This window comes from Pholcus phalangioides, unplaced genomic scaffold (genome assembly GCF_987345545.1).
Source record: "Pholcus phalangioides strain wild (caught in Gottingen) unplaced genomic scaffold, Ppha-v1.0 ptg000013l_1, whole genome shotgun sequence".
In the NCBI taxonomy this organism is placed as follows: Eukaryota; Metazoa; Arthropoda; class Arachnida; order Araneae; family Pholcidae; genus Pholcus; species Pholcus phalangioides.
The window spans coordinates 25,409,289-25,431,485 of record NW_028301606.1 but is presented as its reverse complement, the minus strand read 5'-3'; the positions used below and the strand labels follow the sequence as shown (position 1 = coordinate 25,431,485).

General features: G+C 36.1%; 1 protein-coding gene across 5 annotated transcripts in view; it reads right to left on the bottom strand.

Annotated features, from left to right (window-relative positions):
- The window catches only part of LOC149078850 (uncharacterized), a 214,179-nt gene that overhangs the window by 5,474 nt on the left and 186,508 nt on the right, over positions 1-22,197 (bottom strand). For 3 of the 5 annotated variants that reach the window (XM_089241011.1, XM_089241009.1, XM_089241010.1), the window contains exons 7-10: positions 19,808-19,950; positions 2,358-2,444; positions 1,912-2,079; positions 1,602-1,784 (exon numbers count right to left, since the gene is read on the bottom strand). In XM_089241011.1, the coding sequence (XP_089097137.1) occupies positions 1,602-1,784; positions 1,912-2,079; positions 2,358-2,444; positions 19,808-19,950 (581 nt within the window). The remainder of the gene's footprint in view (positions 1-1,601; positions 1,785-1,911; positions 2,080-2,357; positions 2,445-19,807; positions 19,951-22,197) is intronic. The other 2 variants (XM_089241013.1, XM_089241012.1) reach the window with 1 other exon arrangement.

Genomic DNA, 22,197 nt, shown 5'->3' with positions numbered 1-22,197 from the left:
ACTTCAGACATCATGGTCGAAGGCCTGAATACATGTGGCTTTGTAGAAGTCTTAATCAGCCATGGACTTGTGAAAAACTCTTGCTTCCTGAAATTGGCCATCGTTTCAACTTTTCCCGAGGAGGGGGCAAAGAACATGTATTCAATGTATGTATGTATGTATATATATATATATTTGTACATTGGCGTACACAAGGGGGGGGGGGTTCTAACACCCCCCCCAAACCGAGATTATAGTGTTATTTAGCTGGAAAGAATTTAACCCTTCCCCCCCCCCCCCCCCGAGAAGAAAAAAATATTGAAAACTCTCCCTTTGAGAAAACTCTGTATACGCCTTTATGTATTTGTATATATATATATATATATATATATATATAATTTCCTAGTGCATTTTCTAAAGTCGGAGGGGGGGGGGGCAACGGTTCCTCTGACCGCCCTAAATGACGAGCCTGCCTATGGCCTTCTTGCCAGCAGTGAGCTGCGATGGTAGATTTTTTGCATTCTTAATCATCAACAAAGAGAGCATGCTCATTTAATCTTGTTTTAATAGGTCTCCTTGGCTGTCCTATATAACCAAGAGGGCAATCACCACATGGAATGTAACTAATGAAGGGGGGGGGGGCTTGAAACCTAAGCTTTTAGTAGGCACATCTATATTTGTTAGGATTTTATAAATTTTTTCTCTGAAGACAGTACTGACTGTGTGTCAAAATGCATCACGAGTTTGGTATTTTCCATATATTTGCCTTCTCCGTTGGCGATTTTTTGAGTATTAGTAGGCAAAGTTTATCTACTCTTACGTACAACTAAATACTCAAATTTTCTTTGGACTGAAGGAGGGAAGCCATAAAATATAAAGTAAGAGGATAATAAAATTTGTATTTAACACTAGGTGGAGATTATTTGATATGTTTTAGGAATTATAGAAAATATGACCCTTCATACATATTTCAGAATATTAGTTTAGACGTTAAATAAGAGAGTGATTCTTTTCACTGAAAACACAAAAACTTTTTTTCTGTAGCCGACATTTCACAAAAGCAAAAAAAATTGCGTAAAGGAATGGTTTTTGAAAAATAAGCAAAGAGAAGATGGTTCCAAATAAAATTTATGGATCTTTTCTTATATTGAAAATAATTAGCCTAAATATGAGTATGAGCTATTACGAATACCACATAATATCAATGTGCTTATAACTCTGACATCTACAAGCATGTTATGCATGCACACATTATCTGGTAAGTTTCCCCTATAAGAAGATTGCTCAGAGATTAAATTGGTTGGTTAATTAATTTCCAGACAGTACCATTGATGATAAGATATGCAAACATAGCCATGGTCCAGTGCCTCTGAATATGAAAAGCATGGAAAAACTGATATTTCCAGCAATCCTTTATATATATATATATTTGCAATGCATGATTGCAGAATCCAATTTGAATATTGAATGGCTAGTTTTATATAATTTATAGAAGATTAATAAAGCTACATTGTGACAATCAGTATTTTTTTCATGTGTGTAAAATGTGTTATTTTAGGTGATGTAAAGAGATTTTTCTTCCCATTTACATACATTACGCACAAACTGAAATTGTTCCTTACTTCTTTTTGCTTTTCCTTTTTAGCAAACATCTCCAGCTCATTGCCAAATATTTCTTGAGAGTTGAGCACTTCCTGATAATCCATTTCTTTCACAAAACTACTATCTTCTATTCCATTCGCTTTCAGGAACTCCATGTAAGCAACCTGGAATGCCTGGCCAATGGACTGAGCGATGAACTGAGCCTGTTTTAAAAACGTAAAGAGAAATTTTCACAGCAATCAGAAGCAAAAATATTATGAAGTAACACATAGAATTCATTATATGCACACTTTTAATGCATGTGTACACAAAATGTATAACTTCTCTCACCTCTTCAGATTCAAATACATGGCATATCATCTTTGGTGTCCTCTTGATCTTTGGCTCATTGGGATCATCTGGGCTGTTCATGACTCGTCTTCGCGCCATGAGCACCACCAGATCCCCTATATCTGCTATGTATGAGATTGCGCGCAATGCGTGGTCCATCATTATCTCCTAAAAACGTGATTTGAAATTTTAACATATATAATCATGCAAAAGAATAAAAAATAGCACACGAAATTAAGTTTCTCAATCAAAATATACTATATAAAAGAAATCGGTACGATTTCTTTCATATATGCACTGACCAACATATGATGTTGAAAAGGCAGGGATGCTGGCATAACTAGAATTTTGAGAATAATAGCATGATTGTTGATATTGAAAATTGTGTAAGAAGCATTTACTTGTATGAAATCTGCATATTTACACCATAAAAATTTCAAGCATACCTTCAAATCTGTGTTCAGTACCATTATCTTCTCTGTTGATATGAAAAGATCAACTTCTGTGCTGGGCTGTGTTTCTCCTTCTGGAGCCTAGACAAACAAAACAATAATAATAATCAGAAATTATAGCAGACAAATCGTCTTTGTTCTCCTGATGTGATGACAGACACTTAATAGTAAAAACATGAATGAGAAATGTCTGGCCATGTGATTTTAGTGTCTGCGGATGCACTAAGTCAGATTAATGGGGGAAAAAAATTGTACAAGTACTTATATGACAACCAGCTAGACAATTTGGAAAAGGGGTGTTGTTGGGTGAGGATCACAAGATAGAAATGATGTGACCAAAGCTTAACAATTTTTTTTTCAAATGATAGCAGAACTTCCAATGAAAATGGAAAGAACTACTTGAAAGGATATAATATGTATTGCACAGTATCTAAATAAAAGGTTCTTAACCTTTCAAGGAGAGTGCGGGCCACTTTATTGGTTTGGAAGCATGTCGCGGGTCACTTAAGTGATCTGGAAATGTGCCGCATGCCATTAAAATGATTTGGAAATGTGCAGCGGGCCACGAAAGTGATCTGAAAATGTGCCGCGGGCCACGAAAGTGATCTGAAAATGTGCCGCGGGCCATGGCGTCCACAAGGGTGGCATGGCTCCAGTTCAGGGCCCTGGGCAATTCTTGTCGTTTTTCTTTGTTTTTAAACACTACAACCGGGGTAATATAAATGGGTATAATTCACTACGATCGGGACTACCAAAGATCTCGGCCCCCCTAAGGGAATCGCTGCAATATGTGTGGATCATGCCGTGAGTCACTTAAATGATTTGGAACTGTGATCTTGGAAAGTGATCTGGAAATATGCAGAGGTCACTCAAGTGATCTGGAAATGTGCGGAGGTTACCTAAGTGCTCTGGAACTGTATCGTGGACCACTCGAATGATCTGGAAATGTGCCGCGTGCCACTCGATGGTGATCTATAAACGTGTTGCTTAGTTCATTTTTACAAAATTAAGGTTGAAGCGAGGGCTACAGCTCAAGCATGCATGATCTAATCTAAATGAACAAATGCAAGTTGATTGCTGAATGACTAAACGAATTGCATGTTCTGATGCAAATTAAACGTGAATTTTAAGATTTTTTGGGCAACTTATATTGTTTTGTTTCACAACGGCCATTTTGTGGGCCGATTACGGGATTTATTAAATACAGTACACCAGTGGGGGGAGGGATGGACCTTTCAGACATCCTGTCGAAATTGAAACTTCCCGCAGGTCACCACAAATCATATTGAGGTATTTGTAATTCTATCTATCTATTCTATCTATTTCTATTTACAAGGGTCTCTCATGTAATTTACAGAGACATCTTGATAAAAGGGCCAACTGGGCATTGAGTTGAACAGGGGCAAAAATAAAAAATGAAGACATATTTATTTTGAAATTATTTCTTTTATTAAATTATTTCTTTGAATGATTCTGTAATTATTTATTTCGGGGTAATTCTGAAATAATTTTCCTCTCAATATGTATAGCTCTTGAAGTGATTTCTTTCATGAAATCAAGATTATTTCTTTCATGAAATCTTGAGATCATTTCTTTCAATAACTATGCAATTATTTTTTATTACGTAATGTGCAATTATTTGTTGCCTATGCACATTTTTTTTATTAACTTTGAAATAATTTCCATCACTAAAGCACAAATTGCTTTTTGAAAATTCAAAAATTATTTATCTCAGTAATTCTGGAACTATTTTCCCACTTATTAGAAATTTCTATCAATTACGAAATAATTTCAATAATTCTGGAATAATTTTTCTTTGGTTTGAAATTCTGCATTTTTCCCCTATTAAATTCCATCCTACTTCCTTTTCAGCTCATGGATTCCCGTTTTTGATGTGTCATTTTCGATGCGAACTTTTCTGTCCTGAAATATATGAAATAAGGATCCCGAAACACTGTTTGAGCCTCAGGGACCCAGGGTTGCAACCGTTATGGGGGGGGGGGTTAGACAGAACTGGTACACGGAGCGAAGAGGCTAAAACAGGGGCGTAGCCAGAAATTTCGTTCGGGGGGGGGGGAACTGGCGCTCCGGGCGCCAGAAAAGAGGGGAAGCGAATTTCACCCTTCAACTTTTTCATTATTACGAGGGGGGCGTCAAAATGCGCGCTTGCACCGATTGACCAGGTGGTTAAGTTGTGGGTCTGCCAGGGGCCCCACCTTGTTTAAGGTAACCCGGGTAATTTATCAAAAGCAAAAGCGTTACTTATGAATCTGGAAAGCATCTCACAATTCTAAATACCACTGTATCTCTAAGAGAGGCTTGGGAGCTCAATCTTTCAGCCCAAGGGCGTAGCGAGGGGTGGGACGACGACGACGACTTGGGGGTCTGGTCTCCCTCCCCGGAAATGTGAGAAAATGACAAAAGAAAAAGGGAAAAAGATGACCAAATCTATTGTTGTATCACTTTGCCCCCCCCCCCCCCGGAACGAAATTTCTGGCTAGGCCCTTGTTTATCCTCTTCGCTCCGTGTACCATCATTTTTAAGTTTTAAATGGTTTTATAATGATTATTTTTTCAAGTTCAGACCCGAGGAGGTACACATATGTGTATGATATGACCATGTGAATTAAGTATTGCTCTGATGGTTTGAAGTTCACAGTCTCATACGCTCCGATCTGAACAAAAGTTAAATATTCTTGCTGCATCAACACGAAATACAAATACAAATACAACACCACAACAGGCAAAATGCCCAACGAGGTGGCTGATAAAAAGATGCCCATAAAAATATGGTTGTCATATGTTTCAAAAATACAGCAACCCAATTAAAAATGCAATTAACACAAATTACAAACAATATATACACATGATAAAATATTATACAATGCCCATAAAGAATACTTATGGTTGTCTTATTCTAAGAATGGATAGCTTCCCGATTTACCCCAACATGTTTATCGTATTTCTTTTTAAACGTGTCAATTGTGTTACAATTTACTACCTCCGGGGGTAAGCTATTCCATTTATTAACAACCCTATTGGAGAAAAATTCCCTGCGACACCATAACCTTGCATTGTCCCTCACCAATCGATACTGGTGTCCCCTTGTAAAAGCAGTCGATTGGCGGTGTACTAAAAGTTCATGGTCCATCCTATCCATCCCATTGAAAATTTTGAACACTTCGATCATATCTCCTCGACACCTGCGTTCATCCAATGTAAACATATTCAAAAAATGAAGTCTTTCTTCATAACTCAAGCCCTGTGTGCCAATAAGGACACGCGTAGCTCTTCTCTGCACCCCTTCAACCAAGTCTATGTCCCTCTGTAGGTATGGTCTCCAAAACCTTACAGCATACTCCAGTCCAGGACGAACTAAGCCTCGAAAAAGCGGAAGAATGACTTTAGGAGAACGCGAAGAGACCTTTTTGAAAATGCATTCGACCAAGCATTCTATTCGATTTTTTGACAACCGCTGAACAATGTTCAGAAAACTTAAGTCGCTCGTCAATGAGAATTCCCAAATCGGTGACTCTAGACGCCGAGTTTCTGTTGCGTGGGATGACAAGATCTAAAATGAGGTGGTAGTGAGACCCAGAAAGGTTTACGATAGGCAGAGGTTTGGAAATGTGATTTATATTTAGTTACTAGTACATCCAAGAAAGAATGTTCATTGTTGGTTTCAAATTCGGCTGTGAACTGAACGTGAGAGTCTATGCCATAAAGCGTAACAACTGTTCTAAGTCATCTTCGGAATCGTCCCGAAGCACAAAATCATCATCCACGTATCTCCGATAAAATGAGAATGGCACGGCGTTCAATTTTTTTTACTCTCAAAAACTTATATTAAAAATACATATATGGACATCACCAAAATAGGGGAGAGAGGATTTTCAATTGCTAGACTGTCAGTCTGGGTGTAAAACTAGTCATCGAACCTGAAGGCTGTTCTTGAGACATGTGAATGTGAGATTGCATATTTCCTCTACTTCAGACTGTGAAAAATTGTGTTTTAAGTCGTCTTTCTAGGAAACTAATACTAACAGTTATGGGAATGTTAGTCAAAAGACACCATTAGCTAGTTAAGCTCTTTGGGTTCAACTGTATGTGTTATTTGAAAGAAACTTGACAAATTTCTAACTATTATTATTTGATTCAGTGAGTGGAGAGAGAATCGGAGCCAGAAATTTAGCGAGGTTGTATGAAGCTTTACTAATGATAGAGAATACGGGACGGAGAGATAATGTTGGTTTGTGGATTTTGGGTAGGCCATAGATACGTGACGAAATGGCGTTTGATGGAATTAAGCTCTTTTTTGCATGTTTGGGAAAGAAGATACTTGTTTCTTTACCACTTTTTTCAACTTTGTCAAGTGGGAATTGGATGGATCGTTCTTTAATTATTTATAAGAACCACTCGAAATGTGTGATGTCATTAACTCTGAGTATTGCTCTTTGGGCATTATCACACTTAGTCCCCCTTTATCTGCTCTAGAAATTACAATATTCTTGTCTGCAGTTGTTTGATGCCTTGACGTTCGTCCGGTGAATTAAGCCTACAGAGACCTTCTTATTGTTCTTCTACTCATTATCTACCAAAATATTGGATATAAGATGTCTCAAGGTGTCTTTCTGTTCAGGTAGAATCTTACTGAGTGAAACTGACTTCTCTATAGAGGCAATGAAATTACTTGGGTTTAATCTAGGATTGCCGCCGAAATTTCTGAAAATTTTTTTTCATCTCAAAATCCATTATGAGTTTTTGTATTTTTTGTATATTTGCCTTTATTCCTTGGTGACTTCTTAATATTCTTGGGCAAAGTTGATCTACTCTTCCAAACACAAATAAATAAAAAAAATAATGGTCGGTTCTGGTTCAGGTATGAAAATGCTAATTCATAATCGTCTTTTAATTTTTTAGTCATTGTCTAAAAAACTGTCAACAGACCACGGTGAAAATCTCCGAAGGCCACATGTTACCCGCGGGTTACGAGTTGAAAATCATTGCAGCACGCTAATGTGAAGGAATACAATCTGGGGTTGGCTGTTTAAAATGCAAATGAAGTCAGAACAGCACTGACATTCTTTTTTTTTTTCGATTAATAAAAGTTAATTATCAACTTGAATTAAAAAAAAAAACTAGGAGACAAAACAATCTATTGGGGCTACTCCTTTTTGTTGTCCATAATTGAAGTTGGCATCGTGAAATAGACGTCTTTTCGGGTAGATACACGTAGAATCAATCGGTCTTCTCTATTCTAATGACAGGAAGAAACGTGCGAAGTATGAAATATTTATGCGTTGCTAGTAGCAGTAATTTACAACGAATCATTCACGTCTTGCGTTAAATTCGAGCACCGATCAGCAATTTATATTAAAAAGGTGCTCAAAAGTAAGTATATCACCACCATTCAAAAGTGGTAATTAATTAGAGTGTATTTAATACATTGCTAACGAGTGATTACTACTAATGAGCCACTCTTAATGAATCAGCATCGATTTTGAAATTATACAGGTTTATTGAGAAGCTTCCTCTGAAACATTCAAAGGCAGCACAAAACTTTTACGCAGAACCGAAATGAATCATTCACAACCATAATTATAGGAAAACGATTTGATTGAAAGAACTAGCTGGTTCAAAACTATATAAATCTTATGCTGGGATTACACTATAAAAGTTTGATAAAAGATCGTTTGTAAAAATTGAAAAATGCAACTAATAATCGCATTGGTAACATTCGAGCGCATTTAATCAATAGGCTTATTGGTTGTTTCTCAAGTTTTGCAAAAGATCTTTTATCAAACTTTTATAGTGTAATCCAGGCCTTATATAATATCAAAATTTAAATTTTTCGAAACCCAAGTAAAGAGCACATATAAATATAAAAGAAGACAAAAATATTCTAGCATGCAATGCTAACATGCCATATTTATTAAAAACAAGCAAAACATGCATAGAATATATCTATAAGTTAACAATATATAATATTTTTTTTGAATCTGTATATATGGTATATATTCACAGGAAGTGAAGATGATAGATGCCTTAATTTTCAAGCAATGTTGAAGGTCTGCCTGCTACAGTTCTGTGAGCTTCCTTCTTAAGGGGGGGGGGGGGATTTTTATGCAGGGTCATCTCGACATTATGGTCCTCGACGAAGTCACGTTCTGGGGCACGACCTCCTATGTCATCGACCTCCGATTATGACTAGGATGTCTTGTCTGGGGTCCCTTACGCTTAGCTGGAAGTAACAGCTTACATATTTGCATACTTAGGGTGTGAACATAGTGCGTCCGTATTTCAGATTCTGGAAACCCGCGTCGTCTCTGATTGGTTAAAAAACTTGAATTTTAACTTTTTTTAGCTTGAAATTCGGGGTTTTAATAAATCGGAGACGATCTGGTTTCCAAAATCTGAAATAAGGACGAATTATGTTTACACCCTTACACTCGGAAATTGTGTGAGGTCCCTTCTCCCACATGGGCCCATGCGATAGGATGGCCCTGGATTTATGGATAGCTTTGCTGGATTCTGAATGATACATTTTCCCAGACCGTATTGCACTAGAAAGGTTTATTTCTTCACAGCTATCTATGACAACCCTCTTCATTCATTTATGCCAGCGCACAATTACCAGAAGCTGTGGAACTAATTGTATTGATATATTTTCACAAAAAATTGCCTAAGCTCTTTCCCCTTTGAGACACCAACGATTGATGATGATATGTTTTCATTTTCTGGTTTAGTACAGTCAGCTCAGAGCTTAAGCGGATTCCAGCACATAATATCCGATTAAGCGTGGTAACCGATTATGCGGGGAACAATTCAATTGCCATTTTACAACGTTAGTATAGTTTGTATATTTGCAAACTGATGAAGGATGAATATTAATAAAGCTTCTCGAATAAATTATAGACATCAAAATTATATTCCATTACAATGCCCACAGCACCTAAGATTTTTACTTTTCTTACCACCCTCTATTAGCTCAACGGAGAACAAAAATAAAATAATTAAATGTACCTATTGAAGACAACTTGAATACTTGGAGGCCAGTACCTCTACTCTCAAATATATTTATCTTAACCAAGTAATATATTTTTCATTAATTTCAAATGTTTCATTGAATAAAAACTTGTGTATAGTGGTTCATGCGCATTAACAGTTGACGCGTGAAGGGTATTCGTTATCCAATTAAGCGAGGCCGACTGTATCTATATCGAACATCAAGTATCACTCCAGGAATCAGGATTCGTACTCTATTCAATTTATGATTTGTTTACTCTTTAAGCTATGCCTTTTCATTGAAGGGACTTGAAGTAGGTTCAGAAGTAAATTCTGCAAGAATATGCCAGCGTCCAGCTTTACTTGTCCTATTAATCACCAATTCGTTTCTCAAATGCGTGTTTTGCGTTTTTGTATACCAGGGGGGTCACAAACTAAAACTCAGAAAAAGGCTAATCTATCTACCTAGGTGTGAAATAGACGTACCAGCTGGATTCATTTAATTTGCTATGAGCAAGCGGGCCGCATTCTGTGAAACAAAGCATAAACTAGAGAGCTGCTTTTGTTGCCTGTATCTATGCAAACCGATAAAGTATCATGTGAAGTATAAATTTATATTTAAATTCAAAAATATGGCAAGTTCATGAATTATAACTGCAATCGGACACAACGGGCTGCGTGCCTGATACGAAGCACTAATGAGCCGGCAGTTTGTGACTCCCTGCTGAATACAAAAACTTATTTTCAATAACTTTATGCCTATGGAAGGGTTCGGAAATATTGGGGGGGGGGGGGTCGAAACAAATATTTCAATAGACATAATGAGGATTATAGCAGATATTAAAGGAGGAAGGCCTACAAGCCCGATACAAAAGTTACCGCCTATACAATTTTCTAGAGAGGTAAAAACTTTGTTTTTTCCCCTTTGGTTGTGGGGCATATATAATGGTAAAATAATCACTTCATGACTACATGTCACCCCCCCCCCCCCATGCCAGAAGCAAGAATGTGCAATGTCCTCGGGGGAAAAAAAGAACATGGGAAATGAAGTTTGAATGTTTACTCTACCCACGTTACTCTATGGAAGTTATTTTCCTAAAATTTTTGTAACACGTGTTTCAACAGGGATGCACATTCGCGCTTCAGGCAAAACTTAGAAAAATAAGGTATCAAACCAGCTGATGAAAAGAAAAGGGGAAAATTTGCACATTTGTGCTTCTAGCATTCGGGGGACGTATGATATATTTTGAACTTGCAAATCAAAACGCTGAACCTAAGTTTCAGCGAAACTTCGGCTAGAACGAAAAAATTTCCCGGTTCCGTTTAATGCCACTGTAACCGAGTTTGATTGAAAAAAGAAGAAAAAAAGTAAAAGGAAGCTTCAGTTGTAGAAGGATGTAGCTTGATGATCTTCATGGAGTTCCAGCTTACCGGTGAAACGAATGATTGACCGCTGGCCATACGTGATCATGAAAATCCCGGAGACACAAAAGAAAGTGCATGCTTTTATTTATTTTTTACTCTCCGGTATTCTCAGGCAGTATATATTGCTATACATAAGGGGGAAACAGCCAAGAACAATAACTCAGTGGGACACCGGGTATTTCTTGAACAAGTTCCAGACACATAACTCTAATTGGACAGCTGTGAAGCTCACGTACCTGTCCAACAGCCAATAATAAAAGAAAAAGAAAAAACGATCATGTCCGAAAGCATAAGCCACTTTCAAAAGAGAAGCAGTGATTTCATCAATTTGTGTCCCCCCCCCCCCACTTTTTTTTTATATATATAAATTCTTTATTTTCCACTGGAATCGCCCGAGGCTTCGCAAGCACATTCCAAGAGCACGGAAACAAAAAAATAAGCAGCAAGAGAAAAATAATCAAGGGACAAAACTATTTCCAGAAATACCGAAAAAAAAAAGAAAAATTTCACAGAGAGAAACAAAAATTTCTTCCGGATCAATAAATTATTTTTTGTTCCATGAAACGACTAAAATTCTTCCTGAACACGAAGAAAGAAAAAATAAGAAGAAACAAGTCCAAAGTAACAGAAGGAAGTCAATATTTGCCAGCAGGTCAATAAAGAGGAAAATGCAAACAATTTTTCCTTTTATTTTTTTTCCCGAGTGCTTTTCCATCTGCACTTGGCTCAAGTATGGACTTCACTCACGGCGGAAACAAAACATGGAAGCATCCAAATGCAAGTCTGTAATGATGGTAGAAAAAGAAGAAGAAATAAAAGCATCTCGGACATATCAAGGAAAGTGGAAAAGAAAACTCAAACAAGCTTGACATTTTCGATGATAACACATTCTCTTCTAGTTTAATGGAAATATTTTTTTTTTTGTCATTCTTTTTATATATTCTCGGATTTGCTCTGAATAAATTATTCCGATTGATTGGATCAGGAATCAATACTGTTACTTTCGTCAGTTATCCCTACCAGTTGAACGGATTCATTTCCACGATAGGACAGAAATATCTGGGACTCCAGCCCCATGGGTACAGCAACCAGAGCCGCCCATAGGGTTGTGCAGCGAGCGGGTGCGCTCTCACCGGGTCCCACTTTTTTTTGGGGGGGGGAGGGGAGGGGGAAGACCACATTTACGGTAAAAACTATTCCTCTCAAATTCCGAATTTTCATCCATTCTGTAAGTTGCATTTTTATCTATAAATTCATAAATTCTGAATTTTCTACATAATATGGAACTGTCTTTTTAAAATAAATTCTGAATTTTCATTAGTTCTTATGTATTTCCTTCTTTTATTCTGAATTTTCAATTATTTCTTGCGCTTATTTCGAATTTTCATGTTCTGAATTTTCAATTTCCCCTCTTTCACAGAAAAAAGAAATCGGGGATGACGCCCCCCTGCTGTTATTTTCGCACCGGAGCCCCGCGTCTGGTAAAGGCGGTCTTGACAATATCCATCAACCAAGGTCGAACATGGGACTTGAGAAATTGAATACATTAAGGGGCGTCTCTAGATACGAAATTCTCCCCAGTGTGTGTGTGTGTGTGTTTTTTTTTGCGCCCCTCTGGCGTATAAACACCACCAGTAAAACGGCCCAGAAAACTCGCAGATTTGTATAAGCCATGCATATTTCGACTTCCTTGATCATTTGGGTCATCTTCGGGTGCATAATCTGCATTACACACCAGGGCACACCTGGTGCCCTGGTGTGAGTGAAAAAAGTGATACTTCTGTTCAACTGCTGAACGCTGGTACTTGATTTGGGTTTAAGCCCGTCTCGCCCTACCGTCTCTATTGGCACCCGAAGGGTGCAGTGGCAAGATGCGTCAGGTCCGCAGGTTCGATCGCGTAGAAGAACTTAGACAACAAGTTCTTTCCCTATCGAGCCCGAGGCGACTACTGACAAATGGCACCTTCATTTCCGACCCAACTCCATCAGCAGTAAATCGCTGCGTGGAAACATTACCGGAGTTGGTGTGCGGTAAAGTAGTAGTACTCTACTGGCATGATTTGCCGGTTCCGTTTACCGAATTTTCTCGTATACATACCGGTTGGGTCGGGGTACATCCTATGGATACGTCATGCGTATGCATCAAAAATTTGTTTCCTCTGCAAATATTATACCATTAATACATTCACAGTTCCAGCTTGACAAACAAAACATTTTTTTTCCTTCAGATTTTACTGCAATTATTTTTTCTCTCATAGCTGATTTGACACCACTGCTAAAGCGGAAGTGGTGGGGGGTTTGTATGCGGCCGCACAGCCAAGATCCGCCGCTTCTGACTAAGTTACTGGTTCGGCCATACTGCCAGGAGAACTCGATTCGTAAAACGAAATTGATGGGAATCATTCTAATAGTGAGTGACTACCTCATAAGTTTAAGGATTTTCAACCTCGATGCTCTTAAAAATAAAAGACACGAAAATTTATCATATTCAATACTTTTCTCAGTTCCTCATTTGAAATTCATGTGCAACAAATATTCATGAATAAATCCACGCTCTCTAAAATTTATTCAGTTTATACATCCACCAGCCAATGTAACAGATTGCCCCAAGAGGAAAATCTATCCATGAGCCAAATTCAGAACAAAGAATGAAGAGGTTGAATGTCTTGGAGGAGAAAAATGCCTCTGACTGCGAATAAGTTGGAAATACAACTATTATACAAATAGGATGTTGTAAATACACAACATCTATAAATAGTTCTGTCTACACTTTTATCAGATTTATATGAGAGATGCTCCCATGCTGCACATCGATCATATGTGACACACCATGAAACCGTTTGGAGAGAGATTTATCTCAAGAGCAATCGCTGTCAGCAAGAACAAACGACTTTGAGATCATAGCAACTTGCATACCATATCGCAAATATTATTTTGACAGATAAATTAAAAGAAAAATGGTTCTACTAGTACAATGAAAACTATTTAGACAATCCGAGACTGTGATACTTCGGTTAACGAACAATTTTTTTGACATTTTTCTGCCTCGGCTAACGAACATTTTTTTAGGCATGGATGCATGCGCCCGCCAACATAAAACAGCAGCGTCGTGAGCGAAATATTCGAAATCAATCTTATAAGTAACGAGCCAGAATTCACTCATTTCCACACGGAATTGTTTTTCAGATACAACTCTTTCTTTCAGAAAGATTTTGAGGCATTTCATGTCAAATGAATGATTAAACCAAGAGAAAATGCGTTTAGAAAAGAAAGCCCTTAGAGTGCAAACGGAAAGACTTAATACCCAACTGAATACAGTCTGGATATTCTAGAAACCAATCTTTTCATCTGCATGTGTTTGTGAGAGACTAATAAGCTGACTATCACATGAGTACATCACCTCAGACATATTTTTTTATCACTATGGGTCATGAACTAGACTGCATGGCGTACATAGTGTAAAATATGTGCGCATTGCAACTTCACAACTTCAATTGGGTAAAAAATAAATGAAAATTCTCCTTTATCCAATTATGGAGTTGTTTTATCTCATCATGCAGTCAGCATTTGTCTTTTTCACGGCGCGTTTTTCTCAGTGTTTTATGAAATTTACCTTCAAATTTCGGACCTTTTCTGGAAAGAAATAAACGATTTTCCATGGAAAATCGCAGATTTCGGCTAACGAATGTGATTCTGGACCGAATTATATTCATCAGCCGAGGTACCACTGTATTTTTTAATGTAATGTCTTACCAGAAAATCCATTTTAGTTTTCCCTATCAATACTTACTTTTGATTAATAACTCGAAATTTTGAAAAGCCAAAATAAAAAAGAATTTCGAGGAATAATTTTACGATCCAAAATTTTTTTTCTACATAACTAAGCCAAACAAATTTTACGAGTAAGTATAAGTAATAACTGTTAAGAACGGACGAAGACGAAAAATATAATTTTGCAATCCCCGGACGATGAATGAAAAGATTTTATGAATTGCATCTTATGATCTAACTTTACGTGATTACCGTATTTCCACGCGTATTTAGGAGTACATCAAACGTATACAGTATTCTTCTGTTTAATGAAAAAAAACTGAAAGATCTACGTCAATAAGTAAAGCAAACACGGATAGATATGAGATGAAGCAATCACGTATATGATTTTCATTTCTTCGATTACTAAAGTGCAGTTCAAAATTGGATGTTGAAAGTTACATGGATGCATTTACTGCAATTCACTACCGTTTCGCCCAAAAAAACGAATTTCAACTTTTTGTTGTGAAGATTTCTCCGGCATCACTTTGAAAAAAAAAATTATATATTAATAATAAGTCAATTGTTATAGTTTTCGTAGAATTTGAACAAACTGAAGAATAAGATGGGAGAATTTTTCTGATTCTTTGTCTTCCTCACAACCGTCTGATACCAAATTGTTTGCACAGTGGATATATCTGCAACCGTTGACTTAGAAGATCGACGGTTCTTTTATCAACGGGGTTTTTTTTTTCAATTTAAAAAAGTTTTCAAGTGACGTTGCAGTCACTTAAAATGTCTTAAATTTCCCAAGGAGTCGTATGCATCGAAAATAGAAAAATTAACTTTTCACGTAGACCCTGTGTGCTAAAACATCCAATTAGTGGAACGTAAATGTAGTTCTGAGAAATAATTTACAAAAAAAAAACCATTTGTAAATGCATTATGAACAGAGATTTGACTTTTAAGTTTTCAGCATTTATAGCCAATGATTGAGGGCGTAATTAATAAATAGCAAACGCAAATCAAATTCAAATATGCAAACATTTTGTAATTGTTAAAAAATGCAATTGCGGATTAAAAAAAATCAAAATCGTTGAATTCAATTAAATTTGTATGCAGTCCCTAAAAATGGCAAATTATGTGCGAATGAAAACTTTTCACACATCGATAAGTTGTCGAAACAAAGTAATTTTATATCTTTACGATCTCCATAAATATTGCAATTACAAATGATTTCTTTTTGCAAATTACGTTTCATAGCGGGATCTACAGTTGAATAATTAGGAACTTTTAGCACACGGGGACTGCTACTACTAAACCACATATATGTACCTCGTCCATATTCCTTTGCGGAACTTCTAACGAATTGGTACATGTTGGAATGTGCATGCACCTGATGTGAAGTTTGTTTCTGTGTAATACGCATTGTAGAGCAATCATTTTTTTTTAAACTATGATTTAAGTGTAACGATTGAAATATTCGATAGATCGGCTCGCATTCTTGCCTCGAAGTTGGGAACTATAGAAAAACAACTCCAACACACGGGGACTGTATAAAATATAAATTTCTTAACTTTTTATGTATACGACCCTTCAAACAAATTTTGACAGTTTAAGTAACTACACGTCATTTTAAAACTTTTTTGTGTTCCAAAAGTAAGCGGTTGGAGAGACATCTGTTGTGCAAACAATTTGGGACAGCCTGTACATAGAGAAATTAACACCAACTAATTATGAGAGGAGATAAGCGGCACACAATCCTAAAGGAAAAACATTCATTAAAAACGCAATCAATTTATACTAAGGAATTTAATATGAAACTCAAAGTAAAGCAGAACTTTGATTATGTATGAAATTTTGATAAAATAAAAGCGCTAAAAAAAACCAATCTAAATGAATATGAATTGACAAGTACGAAACGAAAACATGCTCAGAGAATACAGAGTAATTAACTGATGCATTAATCCAAGCTGATATCGGAAAAAAAAAACGAAGAGAAAAAATTTCCACATTTCATGCGATGGGTTTTTTCTTTTTCCGGTGTGTAAATAAAAAGGGAGAAATTAATAACATGGGACAAATAATAAAAAAGTAACAAAACGGCAAGAAATCAAAGAGATGATGTAGGTAAAAGGAGAAACTTCGAATTCACAATCACATGTTTTGTTTTTTATTTTATTTGTACTCACGGCGTGTGGGCACAATGAAATCTTTAGTTGGTCGTCAGTGTCGTAGGCCCTGCCAGCGGCGTAAGCTTCGTCGGATCCTCTGACAGCGGAGACGTCAGTCTTTGATGCGAATTGCCTGGCGGGGTTGTGCTTTACATGGAAAAATGCGGAAGGAGGAAGGGAGGGAGGAAGGAAGGTGTTAGTTAGGCAAGACACACTATTCTGAGATCTTTCAATCGTAAAGGAATACTGAGACGTATTTCAAAAAACTTGCTGAAATAAGACTTTTTTCAAATCGATCAAAAAACGACACTTCCACTCAATTCAAATCAGCAGTGGTCCCAAGATTTCATCATTTTTAACAGAAGTAGTCCTGTGATTTCTATCATTTACACACGATTACCGTGGAGAATTGAGATTCACTAGTGAGAAATAATGTCGATACAAATTAGCATGGCAAAACAAATGCGTGAAAAAAAATCCGGTGTTTCCTCCAGTATGCTAGTGTATTTATTTTACACGTGTGTTCAATTTTCATCGACTCTCGTATACAGGTGCGTAGCGTTGAATATGGCTTTTCTGTTCAAGCATATCTGATTTGACTTGAAGAAAAAGAAATTCAACAGAATTGGTTTCTAATCACGATCAACCACACATTTCATAGGCATTCCTATTTAAATATTACTAAAAAAAACTTATGGCTGCAAAAGATAGGCTCACAAGCAACCAATCATGAAAACAACAGTAGAATTTCTAGACTGAAAGCCATAGTAAAAAATACACAAAACTTCTATTCGGAATATTCGCGCTTGAAGAAAAAATAAAACCAAGTTCAGGGATATGTATAATAAAGATGGAAGATTTCAAAAAAGCAACTTGGCGTTATGATAAAAGCATCCAACAGTTAAAAATCGAAAATGAATTATTCAAATTGAAAAAAATTGACGAAATCGTTGAGCTGAATGTGTAAAGTTATCTTTGGGCTCGTCATCAGGAGAAACGCTCAAAGAATAGCAAAATGAGGAACTAATACATTAGTTTAGGCTTAAGGCCAATTTACTATCAGAAACGTTTGCATATTTTTTGGCTATTCTTTGGGCATTTTTCCCCGATGATAAGCCCAAAGATATCTTTGTATATTCAGCTCAACGATTTCGTCAATTTTGTCCGATTTGAATTATTCATCTTCGATTTTTAACTTTTGAATGCTTTTAGTTCATAACGTTAAGTTGTTTTTTTGAAATATTCCATCTTTGTTACATTTTTTTTTTATCACACTATATATTCCAGCTGCCTTTGGCGCTGATATTGGTTTGATAATATCTATATATATAACTGCGTGAGACACTCGCGCGGCAGGAGTGAAACTTCTATGTTTGACATGACTAGATTCACGAATTTTCGAAAATTTGTAATTATTATAAATATCCCATCATAATGTAATGTCAAATAAAGTTTAAAAATGCATTAAAACCAGCTTGCGGCATGATATAATAACCCAACACCAGTGTAACTGAATAAAAATTTATTCAAAATAAAAGAAATTGCGTTATGACAGCGCAGTTAATTAAAAGCTGGCACTATGACGTCACAAAACTTGCGTTCACGTGCGAAATATACTCTCGTGTGGACGGTAGGGGAGGGGGGGGGAATGCAGCTCCATGGGAAGTAGTTAATGATTGTTGTTTAATTGATCTCTTACATACGGATATGATGTATATTAGAGAATTCTGAACTAAAAGAAGCTCAATGAAATCGAAAAGGATGGGCACTCGTAGGCCTATATCCGATGTTAATGAAACATTTCTTTTCCTCTTCACAAAATCAATATAATTATGAATTATAATTAATAACGAAGAACTCACGAAAATTTCAATTATTTGAGGTAAATATTAAAAACAAATCGCAGGATATTTCTTTCAAGACATGCTCAAAAGCAAAAGCCTTGAAAGCACATGAAATTTATTTTCAATTTGATTGAAAGAAAAAAAGAAGAGAAACACAGATAACGATAAGTACCATCAGATTGCTGATAAGCCAATGAGAATTCCGTTCACTATCAGGCGGTAAGATAGAGATAAGAGAAATTTCTCTCTTCGAGTGTTCGGCAAATCTTTTGAGATATTTGAGAATGTTTATTTTCATTTCTATTACTGATAACTGGTGGTAATAAGCCCTGAAATTACTTTAGGAATCGATATCGTTGAGCAAGCTTAGATCTTCGATGGAATATTATTCGGAAAAAAAAACCGATGTGCAATATATTAACAGTGATCACGCATTGTGAAGCCACATCAATTTGATAATACTTACCAATGACTAATTATTTAGCAGCGTGAAAAGAAATTTAGAAAGGAAAAAAACTGTCAAAATAATTGTAATCACAACGAATAAATTGTAAAAAATGTAAATAATGTACAATGTAATTGTAATCACAACAAAATAATTGTAATCACAAATTAACGAATTAACATCGTTTTCAGTTATAACTTATTCACATAAGATGATTAAATATATTTCCTAATAAGATATTTTTTTTTTAAAGAACATTTTTGAAGTGTACGACTGCATAAGTGTCGTATGTGTCGTATGTCCATAAGTGTAAGTATGGCCCGATGAAAACGAAATTTACACTCCCAAAAATATTCATTTGTAACATCTTTATAAAGATCATATTGCTGATCAATTTTTCCGGATGGTTTATTAATATTAAATATAGCATATTAATTATTTTGATAATTAAAAATTATCTTATTTTTACTTAAAACATGAGTTTTGTCACTGAAAATTAATCCTAATAAGCGTTTTTCCTGACTTAATCCCCCCCAAGATCTACAATATTTTCATTTTCAATTAAGCTAACTGTGCGAATAGCCAATCCTACCCTTTGTTTACTCTATTTAACTTCCAAAAATTATCCCCCATCAAAAGGAGTAGCATTAATTTCGATTTTCCATTCTCTAAGAGCTTTCGATCCTCAGATGAGAATCTTGACATGACGAGATAATCCCAAGATTATCGTAAGAGAAAAACATGAAAAGGAAACAGGAGACAACTATGTATGCCCTATGGATAATTAATCTAATTAACATACTTTTATTCTGGAGACAGCCTCCTCGGCCTGCATCATTCGCGTCGCTTTGGTAGGCTGGCCCTCGCACACGAGCTGCGTCGAACCCAGGTACCGAGCTCGAAACAGCACACCTTCTATCAGCACTGCGGGTTCGTGTATCAGGACTAGAAAATAAAGACAGACGTCAGCTTCGAAAATATAAGAAAATATGCGTGAAGCGGGGGTTACAGTAGAATTTATTTCCGTTAATATTGGAAACACCAATACTCATCAGAATCATTATAAACATCTGAAATTAGATATTTTATAAACAGAAGCTTTTTTTTTTTTTGCTTTCATGAAGCCATGCTAGAATAACACATGCAAGCGCATATGAAGAAAAAAAAAATTTTGTGGTTTGGGTTTCTAACTTCTCTCACATCGATACGTTTAGAGAAATTTTTGGTAAAAATGCATCTGGATCAGTGTGTGGTTGCCTATGCTCTACAGAGGAACAATTTTTATTTTTAAGGGAAACGGGGGCAGCCTTTGACTTCAAAGGCTCCAATAGAGCCACACGCAATAAAAAATAGAAAAAGGTATATAGCTTACTATGAAAGGATGACTTCACTATCCGCTATACATAAGAAGGTTTTTAACAACTGGCTGCTGCGAAGATGAATTTTTGGAAAGAGAAAATTCAACTGCCTTTACGGGAAATTGAACCCACGAGCTCCAAGGAAAGGTTGAAAGATTCGTTGCCTTTGCAATCTAGTGCGTTCACCCGGAAAGTGGAACGACGTGGGTTCGATTCCCCTCAAAGGCAGTTGAATTTTCTCTTTCCAAAAATTCATCTTCGCAACAGCCAGTTGTTAAAAACGTTCGTATAGTTTACTAGTGACCAATTCGTACGAGCTGGATAATTTGTTTCCCAGCTTGATCGGTTATCTTGATCAACACGACACTGTAACTACACATCAACCACCATGTACGGTAAATAATACTTTTATTCGATGAAGTATTTGGAAATTATTGCAAATATATGCTATCAGTTGAGAATTTTAAAAATAAACCTACACTCTTCGTGCCTCGGAGTGTCGAAGTACGTATAATTGTTCTTAAGTCAGCCACCTCGTTGGGCAATTTGCCTGTTGTGGCGTTGTATTTGTATTACAGATTTGTAATTATATTATTTTATTTTTGTTCCTTGTTGAGCCCACAGAGGGAGTTAGCTTTTTTAATAAAAAAAAAAAAAAAAAAAAAAAACCAAACAAACTTTGCTTCATGCAATGTCATGAAAGCAGAAAAATGAATGCGGAAAGAAACGAGATTTGGGTTTGTGAAACAAATTAAACGTTTTGAATGCAATGACAATAATAATAAAAAGACCGAGGTGTCAAAGTATTGAGAAAAATTTGGATGAATTGAAAAAGGTTGGTGAAAAAACGGAAGCTTTTGGTGAAAAAAATTAAAAAACAACTTTGAATAAATTTAAAACTATGAAATGTTTTTCTTTATTTTTGTGTATATATTAATATATATTATAAATATATACACAAAAATTTATAATTTGTGTAATAGTTTTGAAAATACAAATTTTCAAAATCGCATCATTCATTTGTTCAAACTCTGTATATAAATAGAAATTTTAATAGTCAAGAGAAGAAAATTTTTCCTAACACAGTAAAATCGCGCTAATGCGGCCCATCCAGCAAACCGGCGTTTTATTTAGGCGGGTTTCCTTCGAGCATAGAAGAGGAAAAAATGTCACTGGATGTTTATGCACAGAAGTTTATATCATTTAAATGGACATTTTCAATTGACTTCGATAATCCGATACACTGTGGTCTGATATGTGCTGGATTAGCGAGAATCTATTGTAATAATAATATAAAGCAGGAATCGTTTATTAATAAACTGCGTATTGCGAATAACTGAGAAGAAAAATAGCCGAACTTTGTAGAGAAGGATTCGTGAACTAATTAACAGCAGAACCATTACGATCTGAAATCCAAGCTCATTACGGAGCAAATTAAATTAAATTCCTCTGAAATTAAATATGGTATATAAAACGGTGAGAAATCGATTTTTTTTTTTTATCAATTTTGATTCGGAAGAACACACTAAAAAACACTACAAATCTCTTACGATGGAGTTAAGGTATCATAAAAATTACCCGATAAAACCTTACTAGAGAGGATATTACGAAGGAATCGTATCAAAATCAATATTGAAGTACGCGATCACCAGATGGGGAGGAGTGGGAACTCATCAGCGGAAATTAATAACGACGGGGAGGCCGGATCAATAACCGGCGAAAACTGAACAGGTTTCTACTCAGGCTAGGAAAAACATAGAGCACAACTCTCTCCCTCTATCTCTTGTCATCCTCTCCCATAACAGGCCATTAAAAGCCCAACGAACCCGAAAAC